Consider the following 26,992-nt stretch of genomic DNA (forward strand, 5'->3'; position numbering starts at 1 on the left):
TGTAGGAAATCAAAGTGTACAGTGTCACTGACCACTTAGCTTCTCTGAACTCGATTCCGATTCTGCTTCAGCTTCTTCTGTAGTTTCTGAAGCTTGTAAGGCAGGGTATGGAGCTCTGGTGAAAGACTTCCAGGCCATCCGCAGTGAACCTAACAAGTTGTTCTTAAGGTCCATACTCATCCTGGTCAAGCCCTCTCTCAGTTCTGAAACATACATGAATAACATTACATGGTTTACAAAGAGTTTAGGGTCCAACACAGTGAAATAAAGTGAATGAGATCCAGTCAGTCTGCACTGACCAGACCGTCTAGAATTACAAGTTCTGAACTCAGACTTACCTAAGTGCATCCGCTTCCTGCCTTTATGGTGTGGGATCAGCATTGGCTCAAATTCCACTCCTGGGACCACCATCGGTTCAATCCTATAGGCCACAGGATCAAACTACATAGAAAAAAAATAACAGCTACATATATACCTCTGCTGAAGAAACTCAGAAAGTCTTAGGAACTATCAGGCAAGAATAACTATAAGCTCATTAAAAAAAAAGTTATTTTGCCTCATCACTTTCAGATTCAAACGATTATAAGCTGTCTCATTACCACAAAATAATATAGAAAAAAAGCAAATCAACACAACAGAAAATCATATGCTCTTGGGGCACCTGAGTGGCTCAGTGGGTTAAGCATCAGACTCTTATTTTCAGCTCAGATCTTGTGGTTCATGGGATTGAGCCCTGAATTGGGCTCACACTGACAGCATGGAAGCTACTTGGGATTCTCACTCTCCCTAGCTCTGCCCCTCCCCCCCTCTCAAAATCAAGAAATAACCATTAAAAAAAAAAAAAAAAGGAAACAGAAAATTATGTGCTCTTTACCAATGAGCCCTAATATTCAGGTGAAAACATGTCCAATGCTTACAGGGTGATAAATATTGAAGAAACCTTTGCATGTTGGAAATTTATAGTTGGGATCAATTCTTTTTAGTCCTCGGACGGTAAGGAACATTCCAATGGGCGAGCCAAAGGCAAAAAATATTTCTGGTTTATAGATGAGCCGGGGGTATTTTACAGACACCTGGAAAGAGGATATAAAAATATCTCTCATTGTTAACAGAAGTGACAATTGTTCCTACCATACCAATGGCAGGCAATAAAATAACCAAATAGAATTAATTAAAATTGTTACCTGCCCAATGCCAACATCCAGATAGTCACCATTTCCAGTAGAGTCTGTTTTATTGCAAAACTCCAGTTCTTTGGGGATGTTAGATATATTCACCCCTGAAGCTGGCTGCAGGATTGGTCTATTAATACCCTAAAGAATAATACAATGCCGTGAAGCTATGCAGTAAAAATATCCAAAGGTTTATACAGTTTTTTAATTGGTTTGAAAGGATGCTTACGAGTGTTCTGAATTTTAGGAAGAGTCCTCAAAAAAACAAGATAAAGCTGATGAAAACAAAAATTGTCGTAAATAATGAACTAACATCCATACATGCTCTAAAATGGTAAAAGCTGTACACAGCCATTTGGTCAGCAGTTGAAACTTCAGGCAACCATTAGGAGAGAAAACAACAGCACAGCATGATGAAAAAGAATGCTGAGGGTTGCTAAGGAGTTCAATCAAGTGCAATGCCCTTTTAATGGAAGCAAAATGTCTCTATGAGTATAGAAATTTATGCAGATGCTGGGCCAAGAACTGGGCCTTAAGAAAGAACTGAACAGCCTGCCACAAAGTTGAAAGACAACTAAGATATGGAAAGGAATTCAGTGGCCAAAAAAACTGAACGTAGAAGAAGTACTATTACAACGTGGATAAACCTCAAGTTCATTATGCTAAAGTGAAAGAAGCCAGCCACAAAAAGCCTCATACTATGATTCCATTTATATGAAATATCCAGAATAACAAAATCCATAACAACAGAAAGGCCAGTGATTCACAGGAGGAAGGAATGGGGAGTGACTGCTAATGGGTAAAAGGGTTTCTTTCTAGGGTGATGGAAATGTTCTCAAATTAGATAGTGGTAATGGTTACACAACTCTGTGAATACACTAAAAATGGCTAAATTATATACTTTAAAAGGGTGAATTTTATGGTAGGTGATGTGAATTGTATTTCAATAAAAAGGTTATGAAAGGAAAAAAACGGAATGGTGAGAAGACTCCAGGGAAGATAAGATTTCTGAAGCTAATAATATTTTTTAAGGATGTCAATATAAAAAATGTGTTTAATATCTAAAAAGAAAGCCAAAGATCAGTTAACAAAATTTCTTAGCTGCCTAAACACCTCACAAAGCATAAGGATACAAGGATGTCAAAAACTGTTTAATCCTACAAGCTATATTAAACATACCGTTGATTTTTTTCTGGTCCTAACGTAGTTTAATATCTTCTTTCTTGGTCCTAGGGGAATTCCCATTTCCTGAAGATCTTTGTCGGTACATAAAGCCTAGATGTAGAAAATCAAATATCCTTCTTATTTCTAGGCAAAATAAAATAAATTACATGTCCCATTCTCTGAGAGGAGTAAGACCTAATCATTCTTGTTCTTTGCTTTATATTACTAGGGTCCCTAGTGGTATAACATCATTAAGAATTTTAAGAAGAGAGTATTTTATTCATAAAAGCCTAGAGAAAAATAAAAGGTATCAATGCTATAGTAACATAGATGACATTACAAAAAAAAACAAACAAACAAACCTACAGAAGTGAGTAGATAATGCATGACACAAAACACTCTTTGATTTCCATGCAGACTCAGATGTCACATTCCTGAGAAATACTATATCCCTACTCATGGACACAAGCAGTAAGAACATACAGCAAATGTGGAACATGAAACAGATGAACAATCAGTATCTCAGCTTCAGTGCTGCTTATCTGAGGAGGTTAAGGCTTCCTTCACCCTCCCAGACTAGGTTAGTTCTTAAATACCACTGTATGCTTTTCCTACTCAGAACTTACAATTGTAATATAGTATTTAATATGTGTCTTCCCCGCTAAACTATAAACATAGTGATATGAGAGACCATATCTGTCTTACCACTCTATCTCTAGTAGTTGGTATAGTAAGCCTGATCATATTAAGCATTCACTAAGTATCTACTAAATGAAAGAATGTATTGCAAACCCGAAAAAGCACCAAAAAAGTGGCAAAAAACAAAAACAAATAAAAAGCAAATATCAGCAGTAGAGCTCTTGAAGATGAAAAAGAAACTAAGAGTCAGAATAGTTAGCGGTCATTTATTCTAACTCATGTTCACATTATCCGAGCTGTGTTGCTTTTTAGTCCTTGCTCTGCCACTATGTTTGTCGACATGGCTCCTCTGAACCTTGCACTTCCACAAAGCAAGATCACTTTATATGATAAAAAAAACACATAAACAAGCTAAAGGACATCACTAATGATAACAAAGTATTTATGACTAAAATGATTCCAAAGGGCAGGCTCTTAGTAAGTGGTAAGATGAAGATAAGCAATAAAAATACTAAAAATGGTACAGCATAAAGTTTTAAAAGATTATTTTTACCAGCGCTTCCTTATCTACTTTCTCCTTCTCAAAGATACTAAAGAATTCAGAGAGTTGAAGTTTCTCCAAATCTTCCTCTAGTGTCAGTGTGTCTCCTTGATCCATGACAATATTTGGTGCATCCTAAAAATTAAATAGTAAAGCTCACATTCTCTGAATTTATTTAGATTTTCCTTTATTATTACTATTTGCCAATAAAAATGTATAAGAGTTCCACATAAAGATATACTTAATTTTAAATAAATTGTAATTTATATAAAATTTAAGAAGTGGCTAATCTCTAAATTTGCAACCTCAGTTGAAACAATGTTTTTAAATAAATGAACGCATGAATCATTATCAAAGTATTTTCAACTTCATTAATACAACATTTATTGAGCTCTTATTATGGAACAAGTGTTTAAGACATAAAACAATCTAAGACAAAACCCCTGTCCTGGAAGAACTCATAGTCCAACAATATAAATAGAATACTTACATAAAAAGAGAAAATACACAAGATAGCATATGCTAAGTACTAATTTAACACTATAGATAAATGTTCATAGGACTTTGTTTTGCAAAAGATGTTTAAACATCAAGTCCTCCCACTGCTTTCAGACAGAATTTCTATAAATTATATCAGTTTGCATCCAATTTATTCTTCATTTCCACATCACATGCAAACTCCACGTCAGCTCAATGATTCTATAATTCTAATAATAGAACAGAAGTGAATATTTGTAATGGAAAATAAAATACCTAAAGTTATTTTAGAATATGACAAATATTTGTGGGAGCATATTACTATCTTGCTTCTATCATCCAAAAGTGACAGAGATAATTACAAGTCTATTAAAATTAAAATAAATGTAAAATCAACGTTATGGTATGAAACTATACTAAGCAAAAAAACTAAAAGTCTAAAATCTAAAGATCCATACTAAGAAATAGTATATGAGAATCTATCTGTACATCTAAATTACCTTTTCACTGTCAATATCCCCCAAAGAATCTTTCTGATTTGTTAGGATATCAAACAATATAAGCGAACCTATAAGTAAAATAGAAGAAGGGACAATTTCTAAGCATTGGCACTACATAGCTGTCTTTTATACAAAAATTATTAAGCCAATTACCCACGTAGCAAAATCTATGAAGCAGGAAGTCTTTCCTTCCAATCCACCACCACCCTTCCAACCCCTTCCAAATTGTACATCAAAGACCAGTTCTAGACCTCTGAATCTGATACTGATAAAAGACACTGTACTTAGAGAACAGGTATCCTTAATATATAATAGTCCTTTCTGGTCACAGAAAACTCATTTGTTACCTAAACTATGACCAGCAATGGATACACCGCCTTTGAAATCAGGGTTCCTTTGCAGAAAAAGTGTATATATTCGGTTCATTTCAGAAGCAACTGTGTCCACAATAGTCTGACAGTAGGTGGGGCTATTGTAGAAGAAGACATCCAGAATTGTGTCATTGGTGAAGTGCCTTAGGCGGTTAATGCTGGGCAGAGTTATTCGCTGCAGATCTCTGAAAAAAAAGAAAAATATTTTAAGCAGAAAACCTAATACATTCCAAAAGCCCCTCTAAGCTATTATCCAGCTTAGCCTTCAAGTTTAGACTTAGATATTTAAAAATACAACAGACAATCAATTTATAGTAAATACAGAGGACTCAGAGACAGGTTTAATTAAGCCAAGAGAATTTCATCAGCAAAAGTGAGTGAGACCCTATACAAGACAAACCTAGTTTCTTCAATACATAAATTACAAAGAAATAAGAGATGGAAAGATAACCAAGAGATCAAAAGAGACTTAAAAGACATATCAGTGAATTGCAACTTATGGACCTTATTTAGATCCGCTTAAAATCTGTGTGTGCGAGCTTGTGTATGTATACATATATGTATATTTGTTGATATTAAGAATTTTTTAGGTGTGATAATGGTGTTATGGTTAATATATTTTTAAAAGTCCTTTCAGACATACAAACATTTACAAATGAAATGATGTAATATCTTAAGATTTGGTTCAAAAATAATATGATGGGAAAAAAATAATAACATGGTGGAGGGATGGGCAGTAGACAGGGATAGGAAGATAATGGATACAGCAGAATCGGCCATGTGTTGAGACTTGTTGGAGCTGGGTAATCATAATCTGTACATGAAGACTCATTATATAAGCTACTTTTTTGTACAAAATTCTCTACCATAAAAAAAGTTTTTTTAAAAGACAGATAATACAGAGGCTTTTCCTAGAATTCTCAGCATTAAGGTTTTTGGATCACAAGTCAAATGATAAATGGATCAGCTCCCTTTCTCAATGCATCATTTCCAAAAGCTGAAAGAAGGCAAACAGAACTCTCATCCTGCAAAGGAAAACCATGCAGACATTATTATCTAAATCAACTTCGTTAAAGCTTTCTCAAGATACCCATAAAGATTCCTCAAAGACTCAACAGTTTCTGTAGTTTAGAGAGGGCAATATGCCCTTAGTAACCTCTTAGTATCAGTTCAGATAGGAGTATGAGCTCCATACCTAGTAAAAGCAACATAATACAACATCGGGCACATGCAATATGCTCAAATCACACAGAATTAAGAACTGAGAGATGCAGAAATTAGGAAAGCCATTTCCAAGATCAACATGGAAGTAAAACTACTTCCTTTATCTTCCAGAGAAGCATTTGCCAGTTCTATCCTAGAACTATATTATGAACACACTTCTTTTTGGAGAGCCTATAGCTCTCTAGAATATCCTTAATATAAGGCAACCTTCTGACATTACCATACAATCTATAAACAAAACTACTGGGCTTGTGACCTAAGAAAGCCATCACTTAATGGATGCCTGGGAGGCTCAGTTGGCTGAAAGTCCAACTTTGGCTCAGCTCAGGTCATGATCTTGCAATTCAGTTCATGAGTTCAAGCTCCTCACTGGGCTCACTGCTGTCAGCGCAGAGCCCGCTTTGGATCCTCTCTCTACCCCTCTCTTGCTTGCTCTTGCTTAAAAAAATAAATAAAACATTAAAAAAAAAAAAAAGCCATCACTTAAGAAGCGCCTGGATGGCTCAGTCAGTTGAGCATCTGACTCTTGATTTCAGCTCAGGTCATGATCCCAGGGTCATGGGATTGAGCCCCACTTTGGGTTCCATGCTGGGCTCATGGAGCTTCCCTCTGAGGGCTCCCCTCTCTCCCATTTGTGCTCTTTCTCTAAAACAAAATCAGGAAAAACAGCCATCACTTAAAAGTTGTACTAATTAGGGTACTGAGCCTGGGTGGCTGAGTAGGTTGGACATTGGACTCATCAGGTCATGCTCTCATGGTTCTGATGGTGCAGAGCCTGCTTGGGATTCTCTCCCTCTCCCTCTCTCTCTGCCCCTCCTACACACATGCTCGCTCTCTCTCTCAAAATAAATAAATATGAACTTTAATTTTAAAAAGCTGTACCAAAAAAATAAATAAAAAATAAAGTTGTACAACTATACTTCAAGTAATAAATGCTAATAATTTAATGTTTGGGGATTTCCTTTTTTTTTCCCCCCAAATGTGGACAAATGTTATCTAAATAAGATCACAAAAGGAACAATAAAATACTTTATATTAAGCTGATAAGAACAGATACTACACTCGATCTCAGCCAAAAGGCTGAGAAGCGATACAATAAAATACTTTATAAATCTTGAGGTAGGTTAGCTTTGACATCCAAAGAAGGAAATGCTTATACCATGGGAAGAAAGCAATGTTTGTTTTTAATGCTAAAGAAATAATATATCTGTAATAGTAAACAGTAATGAGCTAATAAAACATACTAGAAGATACACACAGCTCTTTACTCCTAACCAGGATAGTTAAACTATGGGATTGGTCAACATTTTAAAATGTTTCTCTACGAAAAGGCACAGAAGCACACAAAATTTGCTGAAAAAGTTTTTATACAATCAGCTATAAGCAGAAACATACCAACGGTATCAATAATCATAAAACATATTACAATCATAGTTAACAACTCAAATATGAAAGGTATTACTCACACATCCACACCAGTAGAATGCAAAGGACTATGCCAGTTCACTGGAAGAAATTCTACCCTCCCAATCTGCTGATTTTCTTGGGCTTTCTTAAAATGTGTCTGTAGTAGGTTTAAGGAAACACTGCGAAAATCGTTAACTGAAAAAGAAATGAACTTATGCATCACCAGGGAAGCAATCAATTTATAGAATTAGGATACAACAGATCATGTAATAATATTCTATCTTCATTTGCTTAGAACACATATTTACCTGAGTCACAAAGAGCAAGTGGTATTCAGTGAATATTATCAGTGCATATAGGAAGAGCTATTCCCTTAACACAGAACTTTATTTTACCATATAAAACATTTTATCTAAAGAAAAGCTAACTTCAAAATTTCTATTATGTCATGGGGACTGTTTTACTTTTTTAATAAAAGAGAAAAAAATGATTATTTCAATTGGCCTTGCAGTTACATTCCTATTCTAACTTTGTGGTTCTTATAAACAACCACAATCCAATATTTTAAATTAAAAAAATATATACACTATTTGAAATTCATACTACATCAATCTTAACTTTCCAGAACGTTTATGCTTAGAAGCATTAGCCAGTAGGATAAGATTCCCAAATTGGGACAATTAGACTCTTGAATATATACTGTTAAGTTTTAGAGACACTACCTTTCAAAATCAAGTTATACTAACGACCTAAATATTCCAAGTAGAACATCAAGAGCTTTATCACACTATAAATTACACAATGATTAAAGGTTCTGTTATCCATTTAAACTGTATCATTTTTTGGTTCCCTTTAAATTTGGAATAGAGGACCATCCCATCATAAAATAATTTTATAAGAATTAAAGGCCTGTTCATTCAAGAATTATTAGTTAAGAATATAACTATTAGCCTAGGGAATTTACTAGTACTTTAGGTCTAAGTTAAGAAGATTTACCACCTTGCCACCTGTCTTTAGCTATCCAAATCTTATTATGCAGGTAAGACAAAAGATTAAAAAGACACTTTATCTCAGCTCATGGGAGTACAGACTAATATTCCCCTAAAATGATTTAATCTTATACACTCTGCAAACCTACCACACTGTACAATGCTTCGAAAGCGGAGATCACAAGCTGGTCCAATCCCATGGACTACAAAAACCAAGTGATCTATTTGTAAAGGTTCTCCTACAAATGAAATTAAAAAGACAAATTATTTTAGATACCTGGTCTTATATTTTAAAATCAAACATTCACAATGAATAGGTTATAAAGATAAGCAGATCACTTTAAAGGACATAAAACAGTCCTATATCTTACTTAGTAAAAATACAGGGATTTTACTGTGTTTCTAATTTATCTTGACATAAGTCTGTGAAAAAACTTTTCAGTCTTTTTTAAACTTTTTATTTTGAAATAACTACAATCTTACAGAAAACGTGAAAGAATAGTATAGACACTTCCCTGTGCTTTTTACAAATTCAACACTTCAACGTTTATCACTTTTGCTTTATTATTCTCTATGTGTATGTGTTACACACACATTTTTTTTCTGAATCATTTGGAAGCAGTTGCATAGATAATCAGATTGCATACATCATACCTCTTTAGCCCTTTAAATACTTTAATGTGTATTTCCTAAACATATTTTCTTAAATAACCACAGTAATCAAATTCAGGCAATATAACATTGGTAGAACACTTTTATCTAATATTCCATTTTTATCAATTGTTCCAATGTGTGATGTGTATATAAACCCTAAATGTTTAAACTCATCTTTTTATTTTTATTAAGTTTTTATTTAAGTAATCTCTACACCCAATGTGGGGCTCAAACCCATGACCCCAACATCAAGAGTCGCATGCTCCTCCAACTGTGCCAGCCAGGTGCCGCTAAACTCATCTTTTTTTAAATTTATTTATTATTTTTTTTAACGTTTATTTATTTTTGAGACAGAGAGAGACAGAGCATGAACAGGGGAGGGGCAGAGAGAGAGGGAGACACAGAATCTGAAACAGGCTGCAGGCTCTGAGCGGTCAGCACAGAGCCCGACGCGGGGCTCGAACTCACGGACCGTGAGATCATGACCTGAGCCGAAGTCAGACGCTTAACCGACCAAGCTGCCCAGGCGCCCCTAAACTCATCTTTTTAAATTATAGTAAGTCTAGGGGCGCCTGGGTGGCTCAATCGGTTAAGCAGCCGACTTCAGCTCAGGTCATGATCTCGCGGTCCGTGAGTTCAAGCCCCGCGTCAGGCTCTGTGCTGACAGCTCAGAGCCTGGAGTCTGTTTCAGATTCTGTGTCTCCCTCTCTCTGACCCTCCCCCATTCATGCTCTGTCTCTCTGTCTCAAAAATAAACGTTAAAAAAAAAATTTTTTTTTTAAATTATAGTAAGTCTAAAATGTTGTAAGTATAGTAAGTCTAAAATGTTGTAAGTATACTAAGTCTAAGATAAGCCATCTTCTCTGCAAGATAAAAGGAATTTTATAATCCAGTTAAATATATTATAAAACCAACCATAAATGGACCTAGCAGGACAGCAATGGATAACCATCAAGGTCCTACTGACAAATACTTTTCCTTAGCTAAAAATCTTCAAGGACAGGAATTACCAGAAATAAATTGCCATTTTTTTTAAGTTATTTATTTATTTATTTTGAGAAAGCATGAGCAAGGGAGAGGCAGAGATAGAGGGAGAGAGAGAATCCCAGGTAGGCTCCAAGCCGTCAGTGAGGAGCCTGATGTGGGGCACAATCCCATGAACCATGAGATCATGACCTGAACCAAGATGAAGAGTCAGACACTTAACCAACTGAGCCACTGAGGTGCTCCTAGAAATAAGTTTCTAATCAAACAGGTGGAATCACACTTTTTAGAATTAGGACTAAATCAGTTCATTTGTACCTCGTGACTTCCTAATTAATACTGCCAAATTTTACCCATCCCACAATATATACTCAGCAACTTTAAAAACAGACATTTAGATCTATTAAGATTCTTAGTACATGAAGCAATGCGGATCTCAACTCGTAAGACCATATGATTAAATCATTTTTAAGTTTTGAGGTAATCCAAATCCACAGGAAAAGGTCACAATTTAAGTAATAAATGAGTGTATCAGAAGAAAAAAACTGGGTGGGTTAGTCAGTTGAGCTTCCCGCTCTTGGTTTCAGCTCAGGTTAATGAGTTCAAGCCCCACATCAGGCTCCACGCTGACAGTACAGAGCCTGCTTGGAATTCTCTCTCTCCCTCTTTCTGCCTCTCCCCTTCTCTCTCACAAAATAGACTTTAAAAAAAAAAAGAAAAAGAAAAAGAAGAAAAGAAATAAATGATTAACATTACCACAATGAATGTCAACAGAGATGTTCTCAACCCCTCTCTTCACTGTTCTTGGTCGACCCTGTTCAGTGGGTGTTGAACCCCATTCATCAGACCCTGCAACTGGCTGGTAATGCACCATAAGCTTAAACAGAAAAGATCAAAGCGTATATAGCAGATATATTCTACATTATAGACATCTCTATTTATCCCTCTTTGTGAAGGACAGGAACCTGTCTTTCAAAACATAATACATAGTCAAATCTCAACTACAGTTTTGACATGCAACTCCAGTAGCCTGAAATGAGAACCCTGAAATTATAGGCCAATGTGTTACGCATTAAATACCTTATAATTTTGTCAATTACACCTCAATAAAGCCAAAAAAGAAAAAAATACATCAGACTAACAGATCTTTCAATAATACCCTACACATGTAAGATACGCTCACATGTGTGATATTCTTAATCTACAGTGGCATAATTTTCACTAAGAAAATTCTTTTGTATAAGCTGAATGAGGTAAAAAAATGATGGCAGTGGCTACAAGTTTTAAGATTCATAATTGTGAATGCTATATAAAAATTTCCATAGGTTAGCCTAAGTAGAATCCCTATGAAAAAGAAACCAATTAAGTTCTCCTTACTAATGCAATTAACCTTTAATCCCACATGAAAGAAAGGTTTCATTTGCTTCACCTTTGGATTGTGTAATATAATAATTTCTCTGTTAGGAGACTCCAGTTTCTTTTTCCATTCATCCAGAGTTACAGCAAGCATGTATGTTTCCTTAAAAGAAAACACCTTTCATTAGATTTCTCTAATAGCTTTTCTATTAAAATTAAACTTTTTTTTACAAGAATACCGCTAGATAAATCACTACATAAGAATATCCAACTCCAATTTATCAAATTATTTGAAAAATCTTTCAAAATTGCAACAGATAATAGTATAGAATAAAATTACTCCTGATTTTATCATCTAAACTAGATAAAATCATTGTTAACATTTTGATATACTTCTTTCAATAATATTAATGTCTACTCCAACTTAAAGAAAGCAAATTCCAGACTGTTTCCAGAGCCAGAAAAATAAAAGGCAAAAATGACCAATCCTGTGGTCATAGTTTAAATATAAACAATGATCACCATTAGGGGAAAAAAAATTTAATTTAAAGACAAAACAGGCATAAAGGTATAACTTTATCTTGAAACTAATTTGCAAAAAGAAATGCTATAAATGTAATCTGGATACAACCAAACTCTTTCTGGAAATTTCATTAAAATGAGTCACAGGAAAAGATTATTAAATGAGAGAAGGAAAAAAGTGAAATGGGGTCAGGGGAATACCTCTAATACTTGGCTGAAGCTCTCAGAGTAGGGAACATACTTATTATCTTTGTCTCCCTTGTAAAACCAGGTACATCGTCTCACTTCTGATGCTAGCTCATCCCAGTATACAGCGTACCGCATCCTCTCCCCCAAATGCACATCATATCTGCCCCCATCGGTGGGGACAACTCTGCCATTGCAATCTTTTCCTATCAAGGATTGGAAAAGGGAAAAGAAGTAGATATATTAAAATAAACCTCCCAAAATACAATTCTGAGTTATATTCTAAATAACGTTATGAAACATACAAATTTTGTTTCTACCTGGCTAAACATTAAATAAAATGGGGGCACCTGTGTGACTCAGTCTGTTGAGCATCCGACTTTGGCTCAGGTCATGATCTCATGGTTCATGAGTTCGAGCCCCATGTCAGGCTCTGTACTGACAGCTCAGAGCCTGGAGCCTGCTTTGCAGATTCTGTGTCTCCCTCTCTCTCTCTGCCTCTCCCTCGCTTGTACTCTATCTCTCTCTCTCTCTCTATCAAAAATAAAACATTAAAAAAAAATTAACATTAAACAAAATGGAAATAATATTTTTTTACTACTTTATAAACCATCAAAACCATTCCTGGTTTCAATGATACATGAAAAAAATAATACCCAACACTGTTTTGTTCTTTTTCTGAGGAGAGAGAACAGTGTTTCATTAAAAAAAAAAAAAAAAAAGTATATAAGGCTTTTTTATGAATTTTTTGCTTGAGGGACCAAAAGGTAAATTAATGACCATGACCATCATGATGTAAAAGTGGTTACCAGCGTCATTCTTGTTTCATAAAAGAAGAAAAAATAAGTGACAGTTAATTCATTCTCTTGCAATGTGACATCCCCCACTCTTCATAAACAAAAACTGAAACATAAGCTAGAACATAAGAAATAGTAGATAACTATGCAAAAATTGTAAGTACTGTTTTCAAATACAGACCAAATTCTTAAGTATTTTAAAATGCTATCGAGACAACCAGAAAAAAATCTAAAACTTATTTTTTTTAATAGTGCTCAATATAAGAACTATTACATCAGACTGAGAGAAATAGTATGTCTTTATCTAATACAAATCATCATTTTCATCCTACCAGAACCATAGGCGTCTTCCAGCTGCTGTGAATCCTCAGAGTTAAAAGGAATCCATGTCTCCTTAGAATCTATTATTTTACAATAGAACCAATGAGGAGAAACTGGTTCATACAAACTGCCAGCATCCATGTCTAGTAGCTCAAAGGAACTACATGAGTTTGGTGATGGGGATGGATCTGACTGGGACAATTGTTCCTGGTGTGACCCCACTGATGACATTTCGCTCTCTAAAAGACAAGATGAAAGAAAACTATCGGGAAAAAGTTATTTTCCTTCTATTAACACTGAAATTGCTCTCTCTCACACACATACCTGGTCATTTTTAAGGAACCACTTCTAAAAAAAATCTAAATCTAAACTGAAAATAGAAATAAGTTCTAAATTAAGAGCTGGATTTGAGAGGGAGCTTTAAACACAATGTTTCTTCTAGTCAGACCAACCGCTTTACACTGATCTCCCAATCCTCTCAGAAAACTACATGGTTTTAATCAGGCAATAAATTAGAAGACAAACCCAGAATCAGAAGAAACACATGGTCAAAAACTTGACGGCAACAAAGCATCTGATCCCAATTTCAATCTAAGTCTAGTGATAAAGACAAAAAATTGACTCCAACTGTCTTAGTAACACCTGGATTTTAGGGCTCCAGACCCCTATCATTATACATTGACATGATTGCCGGAATCTTAAAATACTGAAAATAAAACTATTCACTTAAGAACCTGTTACCTTTTATTGATCTTTGAAATGTGCTTAACCGGGGACTAGGGCACAAATTCCGAAAACACGAACCCCCGTTTGAGCCACTGCGCGCAAGAGTGCACCCACTCACACCTGCCAAGGCTCAGGTGAAAAGTAACAAGCGACCTCAAAAGCCTCCTTCCCTCAGAGGCGACTCTGGCCTACGTGGTCCTACCCCGTCAACACTCAGACCACTCGTTAAAGAACAGCGCACACATCAAAGAGTACTCAAGCTCTGCGGAGAGTGAGCAACGTTATTGGTCTCTCGGCACCGAGCGCAGCGGGATGGCAAACACCCGGCTTCGCTCAGAGCGAACGCTCTCGAGGCTATCGGCCACTTTGATCTTTTTTTCCTAGCGCCAACTTACCTCGGCCACCTTGGCGTGTCCCTTCTCCCCACGACCCTGGGCCTTCTGCAGCCCGGATCTGGGACCTCAGAGCTCGGGGACCTGCCTCCTCCCGCTTCCAGCCCTGCAGAGAGGAGCGGAACCACCAATAGAAACAAGGTAATTTCCCAGTGCCTTACAGGGCGCAGTCGATACAAAGGGGGCCCTGACCGCTTTCCTAAGGACCGAGGTCACCCACCCCCGGGCTGGTACTCCCAGCACCCCCTTTCCCTGACTCAGGCATCGCGTCCGACTCCGCCCCCGGCACCTCCATCCCGCAGTGCCTCCAACCCGCACCCCAGTGGGGCCTCCCTCAGCCCAGCGCCCACCCCAGCAAGCCGTCGCGGGCTCACCTGGCTGCCCCGCTGCCTTTCACACTCTCCTGTCCTCGCTGAGGGGGGCACATGTCCCCGCGGCGGCCTTTCCCCTGAGCCCGGGCGGGGCGGGGCGGAGCAGGGCGGAGCCTGCGGCCCCGCCAGGCTCGTGCCCAACACCGGTCTCCACTGCGCTCCCAGCGGGTGAGCGGCAAGCCAAGCTACTAAGAGCAAAGGTGAGGTGGCCGGGACCGCGGCGTGGAAGCGATGGGTGGGGCGAGGAAGGCAGCAGGGGACTGGCAGGAAGTGTCGCGAGAAGTGGAAGGAATCGCGCGAGATGTGGCTCCTTCCTGCGGGCAGGGAGCGCCGAGCGCACGGGCGGTGCGTGGGGCGTGCCTTGCCCTGTGAGCCGGTGCGCGGAGTCTCTGGCTGAGGTCGGAAGTCTTTGAAAGGCAGGGATGGAGGATGACAGGTTAAGGGAGCATTTTGAGTTTCAGGGAAAGACAAAGCTTCTTCGGGATTAATCAGCCCATCCTCCTCACTTGGTAGATTAAATGGGAAAAGAGGCCCGCTGACTCCGGTACTATGTCGGACCGCACTAAAGGGCCGGGAATGGTGCCGGGAACCCGAGGGAGACGCAATAGAACGGTAGGGCGCTGGCAGCGGCATCGTCCACCCAGACTCCTGGGTGCACAGGAGAATGGATACCATTGGCATTTGCAAAGACAAAAGGGTTATCTCTGGGGCTTTCCCCCTCCTCGTTCTGTTTTATTAGGATTTCAAGGCTGCCAAAAAGAAAAAAAAAAAATGCAGAGGTGAGCTTCACCGGATTTAAAAGCTGCACGAGAGGTTGGAAACGAGATATTTTTGTCAAAACAAGATGACATAATTGAGGTGAAAAGTTTAAACGAATTTCCCACAGTCATGAAGCTAATGGCCCTGCCCTGCTCTCCTGAGTATTTAGTTTTATGGAAGACGTTGGCTCCTTTGGGTATTCTGTAAGATACTTGCCTGTTTTCTATCTAGATTATAGGGCAAGGGGTTCAGGGAATGTTTAGTTTTATTTCTTCAGAACCGAGAAAAAACTTACAACACTTTAATTCTCTTACAGGTCAATAGCCACACACAGATATCCACAAGTTTCCTTATACCTTCTAAAATTTATAACACCTAAATAGCTTCTGCTCTGCAGGAAGAGAGGGTAAGGAATGCCAGAACTGTCCCATTCTCTAGGATCTTGTCAGATGATTAGCTAATATCATAGACTAATAGCTGGCATTTGCTAATCTCTTATTACATTCTAGGTAAACTTGTAAGCATCTTACAGGTGTAATCCCATTTAGTCCTCCTGGCAACTTGATGAAGTACAGACTATGGTTATCCCTATTTGCAGAGGTAAAATGACTTCCCCAAAGTCATACTACCAGCAAGTGATGGAGTCAAAATTATAAACACAGTATCTATCTTCAGAGTCTCCACCTAAGTAACTTACCTAAAATCAGTTAACTGACAAAACTAGAACTTGAATTTAGATCATCTCTAAATCTCCATATCCTCTATACGAGCTGTTCACAATTTTGTTTTGGTCTCAAGAACTCTGCCCTGTAATTATTGAGAATCCTATAGGATACTGTTTATGTAAGTTATATATATCACTGTTTACTAGAAATTAAAACAAATTTAAATATTTACTAATTCATTTAAAATAACATTAAAAGCCTATTTCTTGTAAATTTTTTATGGAAAAATAACTAGTTTCCAAAATGAAAGGAAAATCAGAGAAAAGAATGACATTGCTTTACAGTTTTGTAAATTTCTTTAATGTCTAGTTTAATAGAAAACTGTTGGATTCTCATATTTGTTTCTGCATTCAAACTGTTAAAACTTTAGTTTTGGTTGATATATGTGAAGAAAACCCAGCCTCCCTCAACTATGCTGTAGCTGGAGAAGGAGGAAGTATTTTAATAGCCTCTTCAGATAATTGTGGCTATTCTTTTTAATGCTACACTAAAATTCAACAAGTGGTGGCTTTTTAAAGGTTAGTTGCAATATGGAATCTGAAAACATATCAGTGAATTTTTTATACTCTGATACATTAAAATCCATTGGTCTGTTTTGCAGTTTGAGTGGATTTTTTACCTATATGTGATTTATGAGATCAACCATTGGTCATTTGGAAAATATCAGTTCACTGTGCTGTGCAGTCTTCTAAATATTAACACATTTCATAATACAATATATATGTATATTTTTTCTTTTTTTTTTAAATTACCATCAATCTCATTAGAAGAGTCTGTAAATATTGGGAAGCTGTCAAGCTCTTAGCAAATACAAGTTCTCTAAATTCTGCTTTTTTTCTTGAAAGGCCAGATTTTATCACAGGCAAGAAGTACTGTCAGTTGTTTTCCTTGAAGTGACCAGCTCACTTTGTTTTCAAGAAAAGCTCTGTCAAATAGCTAAATCTGACTAGTCCTAGTTTCTGTGTTGTACTTTTAAATAAAAACGTTGCTCCATGAAAAAAAGACTAGCTAGTTCAGTTACCAGTTCAAATAATCTTTCTTTTTCCTCAAGAGACCAGCATACTTTAGTATACAGAACTGTTTTATGCATACTATTTTGTCACATATAATTTGAAAAAGGTGTGAACGCAAGGGTTAGGATTTAATAAAATTAATAATTTGTACTTCGTGAACAGTATTTTTAAGTGAAATGTGCACTATTTTTATTACGGATGCATGGCAGTGCACAATACAGTGAATGACTACAATTTGTTTTTGTTAAGGTCAGGCATAAGGCAGGGTAGAGATGGGAGTCAGAGGCTTTATTTGGGAACTAAGGTCTCGGGCGAGGTTCCGTGACTCAGGGAGAGAGAGGAGTCAGGGAAGTCGCCCCCAGGTGTGGAGGGGTGGGGTTTTTAAGCTGCAGCGGTTCCGGGTTTAGGTCCGGGTGAGCGTTTTTTTCCCGTCACGTCGTGCTGTCGCTTGGTGATTGGTTGACCTCCAATTCGTTCTGGCACCCTACTAGGGGCTTTTTGTTCGGTTGCGCTGGCAAGATGGCCGTCCCTTCTGTGGTTCCAAGGACATCCTCAGTTTTCACAATTCCTGCTAAGGCGCAAGCGTTTTACCCACCATTGCTTTTGCATCAACAGTGCAAATGTCAAAAACTTAGCAATGGGGCGCCTGGATGGCTCAGTTGGTGAAGCGTCTGACTTTGGCTCAGGTCATGATATCGCGGTTCACAAGTTCCAGCCCTACATTGGGCTCTGTGCTGACAGCTCAGAGCGTGGAGCCTGCTTCAGATTCTATGTCTCCCTCTCTCTCTGCCCCTCCCTGGCTCATACTCTGTCTCTCAAAATAAATAAAACATTAAATTAAAAAAAAAAAAAAACAGCGAAAAAAGCAAATTATGTCTTAGTATTAATAGTTTTGTTGTTTTAAATAGGCTCCATACCTAGTCCAGAGCCCAACACGGGGCTTGAACACATGACCCTGAGATCAAGTCCTGAGCTGAGATCAAGAGTTGGTTGCTTAATAGACTGATCTTATGATCCCTGAAAGGATCCCCAGCTTGCATGGACCATAGCAATTAAATGTGCCCACCCTGCAGCTTAGAATACAAAAATAATGGTTAACACATTACCTACCCTGAAGGAGTTTACAGTCTTAAGAGACAAGCAGATAAACAAATTAATGTATCTTGAGTGTCCTAAGAGACAGGAACCATATACACTAACAGTTCCAAAGGAGGAAGCAATCAAATGTCCTGGTATACTTCCAGAAATTTTCATTCGGTCAGTCTTTGATGGGATTCATGTATTTGCATTTTAAACAAGCACTCCAGATGACTTAGAGGCAGATAGTGTGGGATCTACACTTTAAGAAACACTGCCTTAAGCAGATAAATTTTAGGTTCCCAAGAAGGCCCAGTAGGTAGGCTCAGAAAGAGAATATTTTATGGTATATTGCTCAGAACACACACACACACACACATACAATTTCACTGGCTATTGTTTACAGTTGTATATCAGATCCCTTATCAGAAAAAAAAGGCAAAATCTGAAACAAACCCTACCATTCCCTTTCAATTGTCTAGTGCAGGAGGCAGCAAACTTTTTTCTGTGAAGAGCCAGACAAATATTTCAGGCTCTGTGGGCCATAAGGTTTCTGTCACAACTAATTAGATCGCTTGTTGTAACACAAAAATAGCCAGAGACAAGAGGTAAACAGATGAGTGTGGCTGTGTCTCAACAAAACTTTGTTTGCAAAAGGAGGGGTTACATTGGGTCTCCAGTGCTAGGCAGTTTGCTGACTCCATGCACTAGTACAAAAGATAATGCTAATTGCCAGTAAGCTGCCTAAAGAGCAAAAGCAAGAGTCTAAGGGTCATGAAACAACTGGATTTTATATCCCGAGTTGGAAAAACTGCTAGGCATCAATTTTGAATTCCCATGTCTTTCCAAAATAAACCATATTTCAGCATCAAAATGTATGCGTTGAGTGCCTATCAAGGCATTAGGTAAGAGGATACATAGTTTTTGGAGGCAGGAGTCCTCAATACCTGGTGGAAAGCTAGGCATCCTGAATGGAGAAAATTCCACCGTTGGATGGTCTATAAAATAACAAGAACAGGGCTTCAGGCTGTGATGGTGGTTCTCAAATTCAAATGAATGGAAGAATATGCTAAGTAGAGTCTTTAAAATGTAGATTTTTAGGGGTGCCTGGGTGGCTCAGTCGTTTGAGCATCCGACTTCAGCTCAGGTCTTGATCTCACAGTTTGTGAGTTCTTGTGAGTTCGAGCCCCACGTAGGGCTCTGTGCTGACAGCTCTGAGCCTGGAGCCTGCTTGGGATTCTGTGTCTCCCTCTCTCTCTGCCCCTCCCCCACTCACAGTCTGTCTCTCTCTCCTTCAAAATTAACTAAACATTAAAAAATAAAACAATTTTTTTAAATAAAAAAATGTAGATTTTTAGATCCAACACCCAGAGCTTCTTATTAACTAAAATAGTTTAATCAGAGGGGTCATTGAATCTACATTTTAACCAAGAATATACAGGCAGCCGCTGTGAGGCAAAGTGCTTAAATCAAGAAACAGAAGGTCTGAGCTAGAATTTTGGCTATGCCACTACCTTTGTTTATAAGATAATATTAGGGGCACCTGCATGGCTCAGTCGGTTAAGTGTCTGACTCTTGATATCGGCTCAGGTCATGATCTTGTGGTCCTGAGATGGAGCTCCGTGTTGGACTCCATGCTAAGCTTAGAGCCTGCTTGGGATTCTCTCTCTCCCCCTCTGCTCCTCCCCCACATGTGAGTGTGTGTATGCACATGCTCTGTCTCTCAAATAAACATTAAAAAAAATAAAAGAATGTAAGAACTAGAAGAAACCTTACTGATATCCAGTGTGATGTTCTCTTCCAACCCAAAGTTGGTAATTTTTATTAAGTCAGTCCATAAACCATTCATAAAAACACAATGTATTAGCATGGAGCCTGTATGGGATTCTCTCTCTCTTTCCCTCTATCTACCCCTCCCAACTCACACACGTACACTCTCTCTCAAAGTAAATAAACGTTAAAAAAAAAAGAGTTGTTTTGAAAATTCATTGTATTACTTCATAGCCCCAAATGAATAGTTCCTGCCCTCAATTTAATAATCTTAGAATGTTTTCACTTTGAGGAAAATGATACATACTTTCCCTGTGACTTCCTCTGTCTTCCTGCAATGAAAGCTGTTTTAGAGGCCGATAACCTAAAAATGTCAGTTTAAGCTGTGCAGCAAGCTGGCTTTCCACCAGCCCTGGGAGGTTTCCATCAAGGCTTCCTTCCTGTTGGCTACAGCTGTCAGAATGGGCTGTAGGGGCCCAGGGCAGGTGGCCTATGATAGGCCGCTTTGGCATATTGATTATTTAAAATAAAAGTTACTAAAGAAACAGCTGTGCAGGAAGGACACTCAGATTATCCTCTGTCTCTCTGAAAACAGGAAACAAATCTCCCCTGTGAAAGGTACACTCGCTGCACCAGGAGGTAAAGAGACATCCTTACCACCCAGAGCTAGGAAATCTAGAGCCAAGAAGGTTGTGTAAACAACCCTTGTTATTTTTTACTTATTTACTACCCCAACCCAAATTCTGTTTACAATTCCTTACTAATTAAACCTCCCAAAGTTAAATTTTCTGTGTCCTGTCAATTCCTCACAAATTTGTCTCTTTGTCTAAAAAGTATAAACACTGGTTGCCTTGGTCACTTCTTGAGGTCTCAATTTCAGTATTGGGCCTCTGTGCACATGTAATAAAACTTTGGGTTTTTTTTCCTATTAATCTGTCTCATGTAAATTTAATTCTTAGTTCAGCTAAGGAAGACCTTAAGAATAGAGGAAGAATTTTTTCTTCCCCTCAGAGCCAATGTAAATGTAGCAAACACAAATGTAAAAATGTAACACTTTAAGAAAAATAACTAGGAGAGAATCTTCAGGAACTGGGGTTAAGAAAACCAGTGGTTCTAAGAGATTTGACACCAAAAGCCCAATCCTTAAAAGGAAAAAATGATAAATAGGTTTTCTTCAAAATTAAAAACTTTTGCTCTGGGAAAGACTCTGTTAATAGGATGAAAAGACAAGCTACTGGGGCACCTGGGTGGCTCAGTCGGTTGAGCGTCCGACTTCGGCTCAGGTCATGATCTCACGGTCTGTGGGTTCGAGCCCCACGTTGGGACTCTGAGCTGAGGCTCAGAGCCTGTGCTCAGAGCCTGGAGCCTGCTTCGGATTCTGTGTCTCCCTCTCTCTCTGACCCTCCCCCATTCATGCTCTGTCTCTCTCTGTATCAAAAATAAATAAAAATTTTAAAAATTTAAAAAAAAAAAAAGAAAAGACAAGCTACAAAAATAAAATATTTGCTAACTACACATCCGATAAGAGACTTGCATCCAGAAAACAAAGAATTCTCAAAACTCATCAGGGAAGACAATGGAGCCCAAATGTGCTTTCAATACTGTTTTTCAGTAACAGGAGCCAGGGCTTCTTGGAGAAACAACTGATTCTAGGACTAGAACAGGACAAGCCTGGAAAAACCTTCTAGTACCAGAAAGTAAGGGAAGGGAGTCAAAAAAGCCACATACAATGACGACGGGAGGTATGTCAAAAGGACACAACTGAGAGCGCTCCCAACAGCCAAAACAAGAGAATTGGAGGAACAAAATAAATAAGGTAGTATTAGATCGTAACATAAAGTATAAAATAAGCATTTATGAGTCCATACTGATAAAAATGGTTACACAGACAAATAAATGGGAGAATAAATTTCCCTTGCAGGGAAATTCCAAATAATTTACACTCAATAATTTACACTCAAGAAGGTGGAGGATAGCTCCCTATTTCTTAAGTCATGTAGTGACTTCCTTCCAAAGAGTGTAGTATGAAAAAGGGGGGGAAAAGTAATTTTATGGTGGAGAAACCCAACAAACACTATCTCAGCCAGGTGATTAAGGTTAACAGCAACAGTATAAGTTACGTTGATAGTATATATGCATTTATATATGATGAGATGGGCACTTACCATCTCTGTGGTCTTCCTCTCAAAAACCCACAGCCCTACTGTATATGAGAAAAACATCAGACAAATCCCAGTTGAGGGGCAGTCTACAAAATCTGACCAGTACTCCTCAGGACTGTCACAGTCATCAAAAACAAGGAAGATCTGAGAAACTGTCACAGCCAAGAGGCTCTTACTATATGATGAGGAAATGTAATGTGGTATTCTTCATGAATGGGATCCTGGAAGAGGAAAAGGATGTCAGGTAAAAACTAAGGAAATCTGAAGACAGTATGCATTTTAGTTAATAAGAATGTATCATTATTGGTCCACTAACTGTGTCAAATGTATAACACTAAAGTGGTAATAGAGTGTGGAGTATATAGGAACTCTGTAGCATTGTAAGTTTTCTGTGAATCTAAACTATTCTAAAATAAGTTTATTAGAATAAGTCCCCCAGAAATGGGCAAAAGAACAGACATTTCACAGAAGAGAATACACAGATGGCAAATAAGCACATGAAAAGATGTTCAACATCATTAACTATCAAAGAAATGAAAAATCATTAAACCACAATGAGGTATCACTATGCATCTGTTAGAACACCGAAAATAAAAAATAGTGACACCATCAAATACTGGTAGGGATGCAGAGAAATTCATACATGCTGGTGGGAATGCAAAATGGTGCAGCCGTCCTAGAAAAGTTTGGTAACAGCCTACAAAATTAAGCATGCAACCACTCTATGACCCAGAGCTGCATTCCTGGGCATTTTTCCCAAAGAAATGAGAACCATGTCCACACAAAAACCTGTACATGAATGTACATAGCAGCTTTATTCATAATAGCCCCAAACTGGAAACAACTAAGAGGTCTCCAACAGGTGAGTAAATGAATAGTGGCACATCCGTATCACAGACCACTACTTAGCAATAAAAAAGAACTATTGATAAGGAGAGAACTTGAATGAATCTCAAGAGAATTATGCTGAGTGAAAAAAAAGCCAATCTCTAATGGTTACAATACTGTACAATTCTACTTATATAACATTCTTGAAACGGCACAATTCAGAAATGGAGAACAGAATGGTGATTGCCACGGGTTTAGAATGGTGGGAAAAGAGAAGTAGGTGTGGCTATGAAAGGTCAATAGTGAAAATAATTGTGATGGTGGAATTATTCTGTATTTTGACTGTATCAGTGTCAATATACTGGTTGTGACACTGCAGTAAGTTCTGCAAAAATTTTACCATTGGGGGAAACTGGGTAAAGGATACATGAAAGCTGTGCATTATTTCTTAAAACTGCATGTGAATCTACAATTATCTTAACATAAGAACTTTAATTTGAAAACATAATACCCCCAGTAAATTTGAATTTCAGGGAAACAATCATTTTTAGTATTGGTATATCCCATACAATATTTGGAATATATTTATTTTAAAAAATGATTTGTTGGGGCATCTGAGTGACTTAGTTGGTTAACCTTGATTTCAACTCAGGTCATGAGCTCATGATTCATGAGTTTGAGCCCCACATCGGTTCTGCACTGACAGTGTGGAGCCTGCTTGGGATTCTCTGTCTCCCTCCCTCTCTACCCCTCCCCTACTCACTCTCTCTCAAAAATAAATAAACATTTAAAAAAAAAATCTTCAAAAAAATGAGGTTATTCATCGGAAATCCAAATGTAACTAGGAGTCCTATAATTTATCAGACAATACTACTCAGCATTAGCTTATGAAGACAGAGTACATATTGCAAAAGAAAAGGAGATTTAAGGATTGGCTGACACAAAATGTGCTCTGAACCCAGAAACTCCTAAATCCTCACTCTCAGCAGCTGGGACCTCCTGCACCTCACGTTTCCTGACAACAAATGTGCCCACTACTCCTGGTAAGAAAAGCCACATGGAGTATAAACCCTCCTGTTTACACACAGGAATGAAAATGATCAGATAATCTATCCTTCCCAATTTCAGATTTAAAAGAGCTATCCCCTGGGGCACCTAGCTGGCTCAGTCAGTTAAGCATCCAACTCTTGATTTCTGCTCAGGCGATGATCTCGCGGTTCGTGAATTCAAGTCCCGTATCAGGCTCCTCACTAACAGTGCAGAGCTTGCTTGGGATTCTCTCTCTCCCTCTCTCTGCCCTTCCCCTGCTCGCGTTCTGTCTCAAAATAAATAAATAAACTTTAAAAATAAAAAGAGCTATCCCCCTCTAACAAAGATTATGAAAAAAACAAAACAAAACAGAATGGTCATGAAGCACTTTCTAGAAGTAATTTTGGGTCTCCAGTATAACACTAGAATCCAAGAACCACCAGACATCTAAGAAAATATCTCTAACATGATAAAGTTGAAGATCAAAAAAGAAAGGAAAATGCATTTTGGAGGAAATTCATTATTCAGTAAAAAGAAAACATCAAGAAATTATCATTAATAATCCTCCTCCAAGATAAGGTGCTTACAACCACAGACAAAAGCAGAATTCCATAAGGGAACACAGAGAACAAAAAAATTCTTAAAATTTAAAAATATAGTCAAAATGTAAAACTCCAAATGAAGATTTAGAAGATAAAGGTAAGTAAATCTCCCACAAAATACTGCAAAAAAGGCAAAAAATAAAAAAGAAAGCAAAATGAATCAAAGAACTAGCCTAAGAGGTCTAGACAGAAACAGGAATTCTAGAAGAGTTAACAGAGATGAGGGTGATAGAGGGGCAAAATTAACAAAGTCAAGACAATGTCATAGGGCTTAGGGTATAAGTTTCCAGAATGAAAGGTGCCCAGTAAAATGCACAAAAAACAGACCCACACCAAAGCTATATTGTTAGGAAATTTCATAAGAGAGGAGACAAAAATATCCTACAAGCTTCCAGAGAGAAGGATTTTATACAAAGGGTCATGAAAACACATTCTCAAATATGCAAGATGTTAAAAAAAACTATTTCTCATGCACCCTTTTGCAGGAAGCTACTGGAGAACATGCTCTACAAAAATGGGGGAATAAATTAAGAGAAAGACATAAATTACAGAAAAAAGGAAACCAGCAGGAGAAGCCAAAAGAATCCCCAGGATAAGTAGAAGATCCCAGAATGACAATATGCACTAGGAACATACCAGTTCTACAGTCAGAAGGCTCCAGGGTAGACTTCTTCAGGAATTTGAAATTGACAAAATATATGTCTGGACATCTTAAAAGATTTACATAAATGATGAAGGGTTTGAGGTCAAATTAGTTATAAGTACATGAGCAAACTCAATAAATAAGATAAAGGATTAATTGCAGGGAAAAGAAGTTCAGAAAAGGAAATGTATTCACAGTTTACAACATTACTGAGCTCTGGTTAGCATTTACATGGTCATAATAATGTACAACAAAATCATCGCATAGATTGGGGGGTGGATTTTGAGTACGGGGGGGATGAGGACTGAGATGTGTGTATTGTAGGGGCAGAGAGTTAAACCTAAACCTCCACCCTCTGTAATAGAAAATCAGTAGAAATGACCTAAAATTGATAAATCAAAAGAAGCAATACAATTATGTCATTACAAAATATGGAGAGGCATGTGGCTGGCTTAGTCGGTACAGCATGCTACTCTTGATCTCGGGGTTGTAAATTCAAGCCCCATGTTGGGTGTAGAGATTACTTAAAGAAAACAATCTTTTAAAATATAAACAAAAATTTAAAATAGGGAGATAACACCTAAAGGAGTTAGAAAAAGACCAAACACAAAACCCAAAACCAGCAAAAGGAAGGAAATAATAAAGATGAGAGCAAAAATAAATGATATAGGAACTAAACAACAGAACAAAAAATACAGGGATAATTTTTTAAAACCTCAGTTAAAAGTCGTTGCTTGTGGGCAACAACCTCTTCGCCCTTGGCTGCAGCAACTTCTTATTTGACATGTCTTTGGAGACAAGGGAAACAAAAGCAAAAATGAACTACTGGGACTTCATCAAGATAAAAACCTTCTGCAAAGCAAAGGAAACAGACAGCAAAACTACAAGGCAACAGACAGAATGGGAGAAGATATTTGCAAATGAGATATCAGATAAAGGGTTAATATCCAAAATCTATGAAGAACTCATCAAACTCAACACCCCCCCCCAAAAAAAAAAACCCAGTGAAGAAATGGGTAAAAGACATGAACAGACACTTTTCCAAAGAAGACATCTGGATGGCTAACAGACATGAAGAAATGGTTAATATCACTCATCATCGGGGAAATACAAGTAAAAACCACAGAGATACCACCTGTCAGATGGCTAAAATTAACAACTCAGGCAACAACAGATGTTGGCAAGGATGCGGAGAAAGAGGAACCTTTTTGCACTGCTGGTGGGAATGTAAACTGGTGCAGCCACTCTGGAAAACAGTATGGAAGTTCTTCAAAAAATTAAAAGAAGAGCTACCCTACAACCCAACAATTGCACTACCAGGTATTTACCCAAGGATATAGGAGTGCTGTTCCGAAGGGGCACATGCACCCCAATGTTTACATAGCAGCATTATCGACAACAGCCAAAGTATGAAAAGAGTCCAAATGTCCAGTGACTGATGAACAGATAAAGAAGATGTGGTATATAGGGGCAGCTGGGTGGCTCAGTCGGTTGAGTGTCCGACTTCAGCTCAGGTCATGATCTCACGGTTCTTGAGTTCAAGCCTTGCGTCGGGCTCTGTGCTGACAGCTTGCCTGGAGCCTGCTTCAGA

General features: G+C 37.9%; 1 protein-coding gene and 1 pseudogene across 4 annotated transcripts in view; both read right to left on the reverse strand.

Moving 5' to 3' along the window:
• DDHD2 (DDHD domain containing 2) overlaps positions 1 to 15,542 on the reverse strand; it is a 30,384-nt gene extending 14,842 nt beyond the window's left edge. For 3 of the 4 annotated variants that reach the window (XR_006216644.1, XM_015544249.2, XM_042983433.1), the window contains exons 1-16: positions 14,797 to 15,542; positions 14,426 to 14,528; positions 13,316 to 13,543; positions 12,202 to 12,392; positions 11,552 to 11,641; positions 10,879 to 10,999; positions 8,634 to 8,723; positions 7,555 to 7,690; positions 4,841 to 5,049; positions 4,494 to 4,561; positions 3,529 to 3,651; positions 2,352 to 2,447; positions 1,185 to 1,313; positions 918 to 1,073; positions 339 to 441; positions 33 to 203 (exon numbers count right to left, since the gene is read on the reverse strand). Coding sequence is in view for 3 of the 4 variants with exons in the window: in XM_015544249.2 (XP_015399735.2) it covers positions 33 to 203; positions 339 to 441; positions 918 to 1,073; positions 1,185 to 1,313; positions 2,352 to 2,447; positions 3,529 to 3,651; positions 4,494 to 4,561; positions 4,841 to 5,049; positions 7,555 to 7,690; positions 8,634 to 8,723; positions 10,879 to 10,999; positions 11,552 to 11,641; positions 12,202 to 12,392; positions 13,316 to 13,543; positions 14,426 to 14,528; positions 14,797 to 15,474 (2,692 nt within the window). In the remaining variant the exon portion in view is untranslated. The remainder of the gene's footprint in view (positions 1 to 32; positions 204 to 338; positions 442 to 917; positions 1,074 to 1,184; positions 1,314 to 2,351; positions 2,448 to 3,528; positions 3,652 to 4,493; positions 4,562 to 4,840; positions 5,050 to 7,554; positions 7,691 to 8,633; positions 8,724 to 10,878; positions 11,000 to 11,551; positions 11,642 to 12,201; positions 12,393 to 13,315; positions 13,544 to 14,425; positions 14,529 to 14,796) is intronic. The other variant, XM_042983434.1, reaches the window with a different exon arrangement.
• On the reverse strand, positions 7,033 to 7,180 carry LOC122238291 (annotated as a pseudogene).
• Positions 15,543 to 26,992: the final 11,450 nt, after the last annotated feature.

This window comes from Panthera tigris, chromosome B1, assembly GCF_018350195.1.
Source record: "Panthera tigris isolate Pti1 chromosome B1, P.tigris_Pti1_mat1.1, whole genome shotgun sequence".
NCBI classification, from domain to species: Eukaryota; Metazoa; Chordata; class Mammalia; order Carnivora; family Felidae; genus Panthera; species Panthera tigris.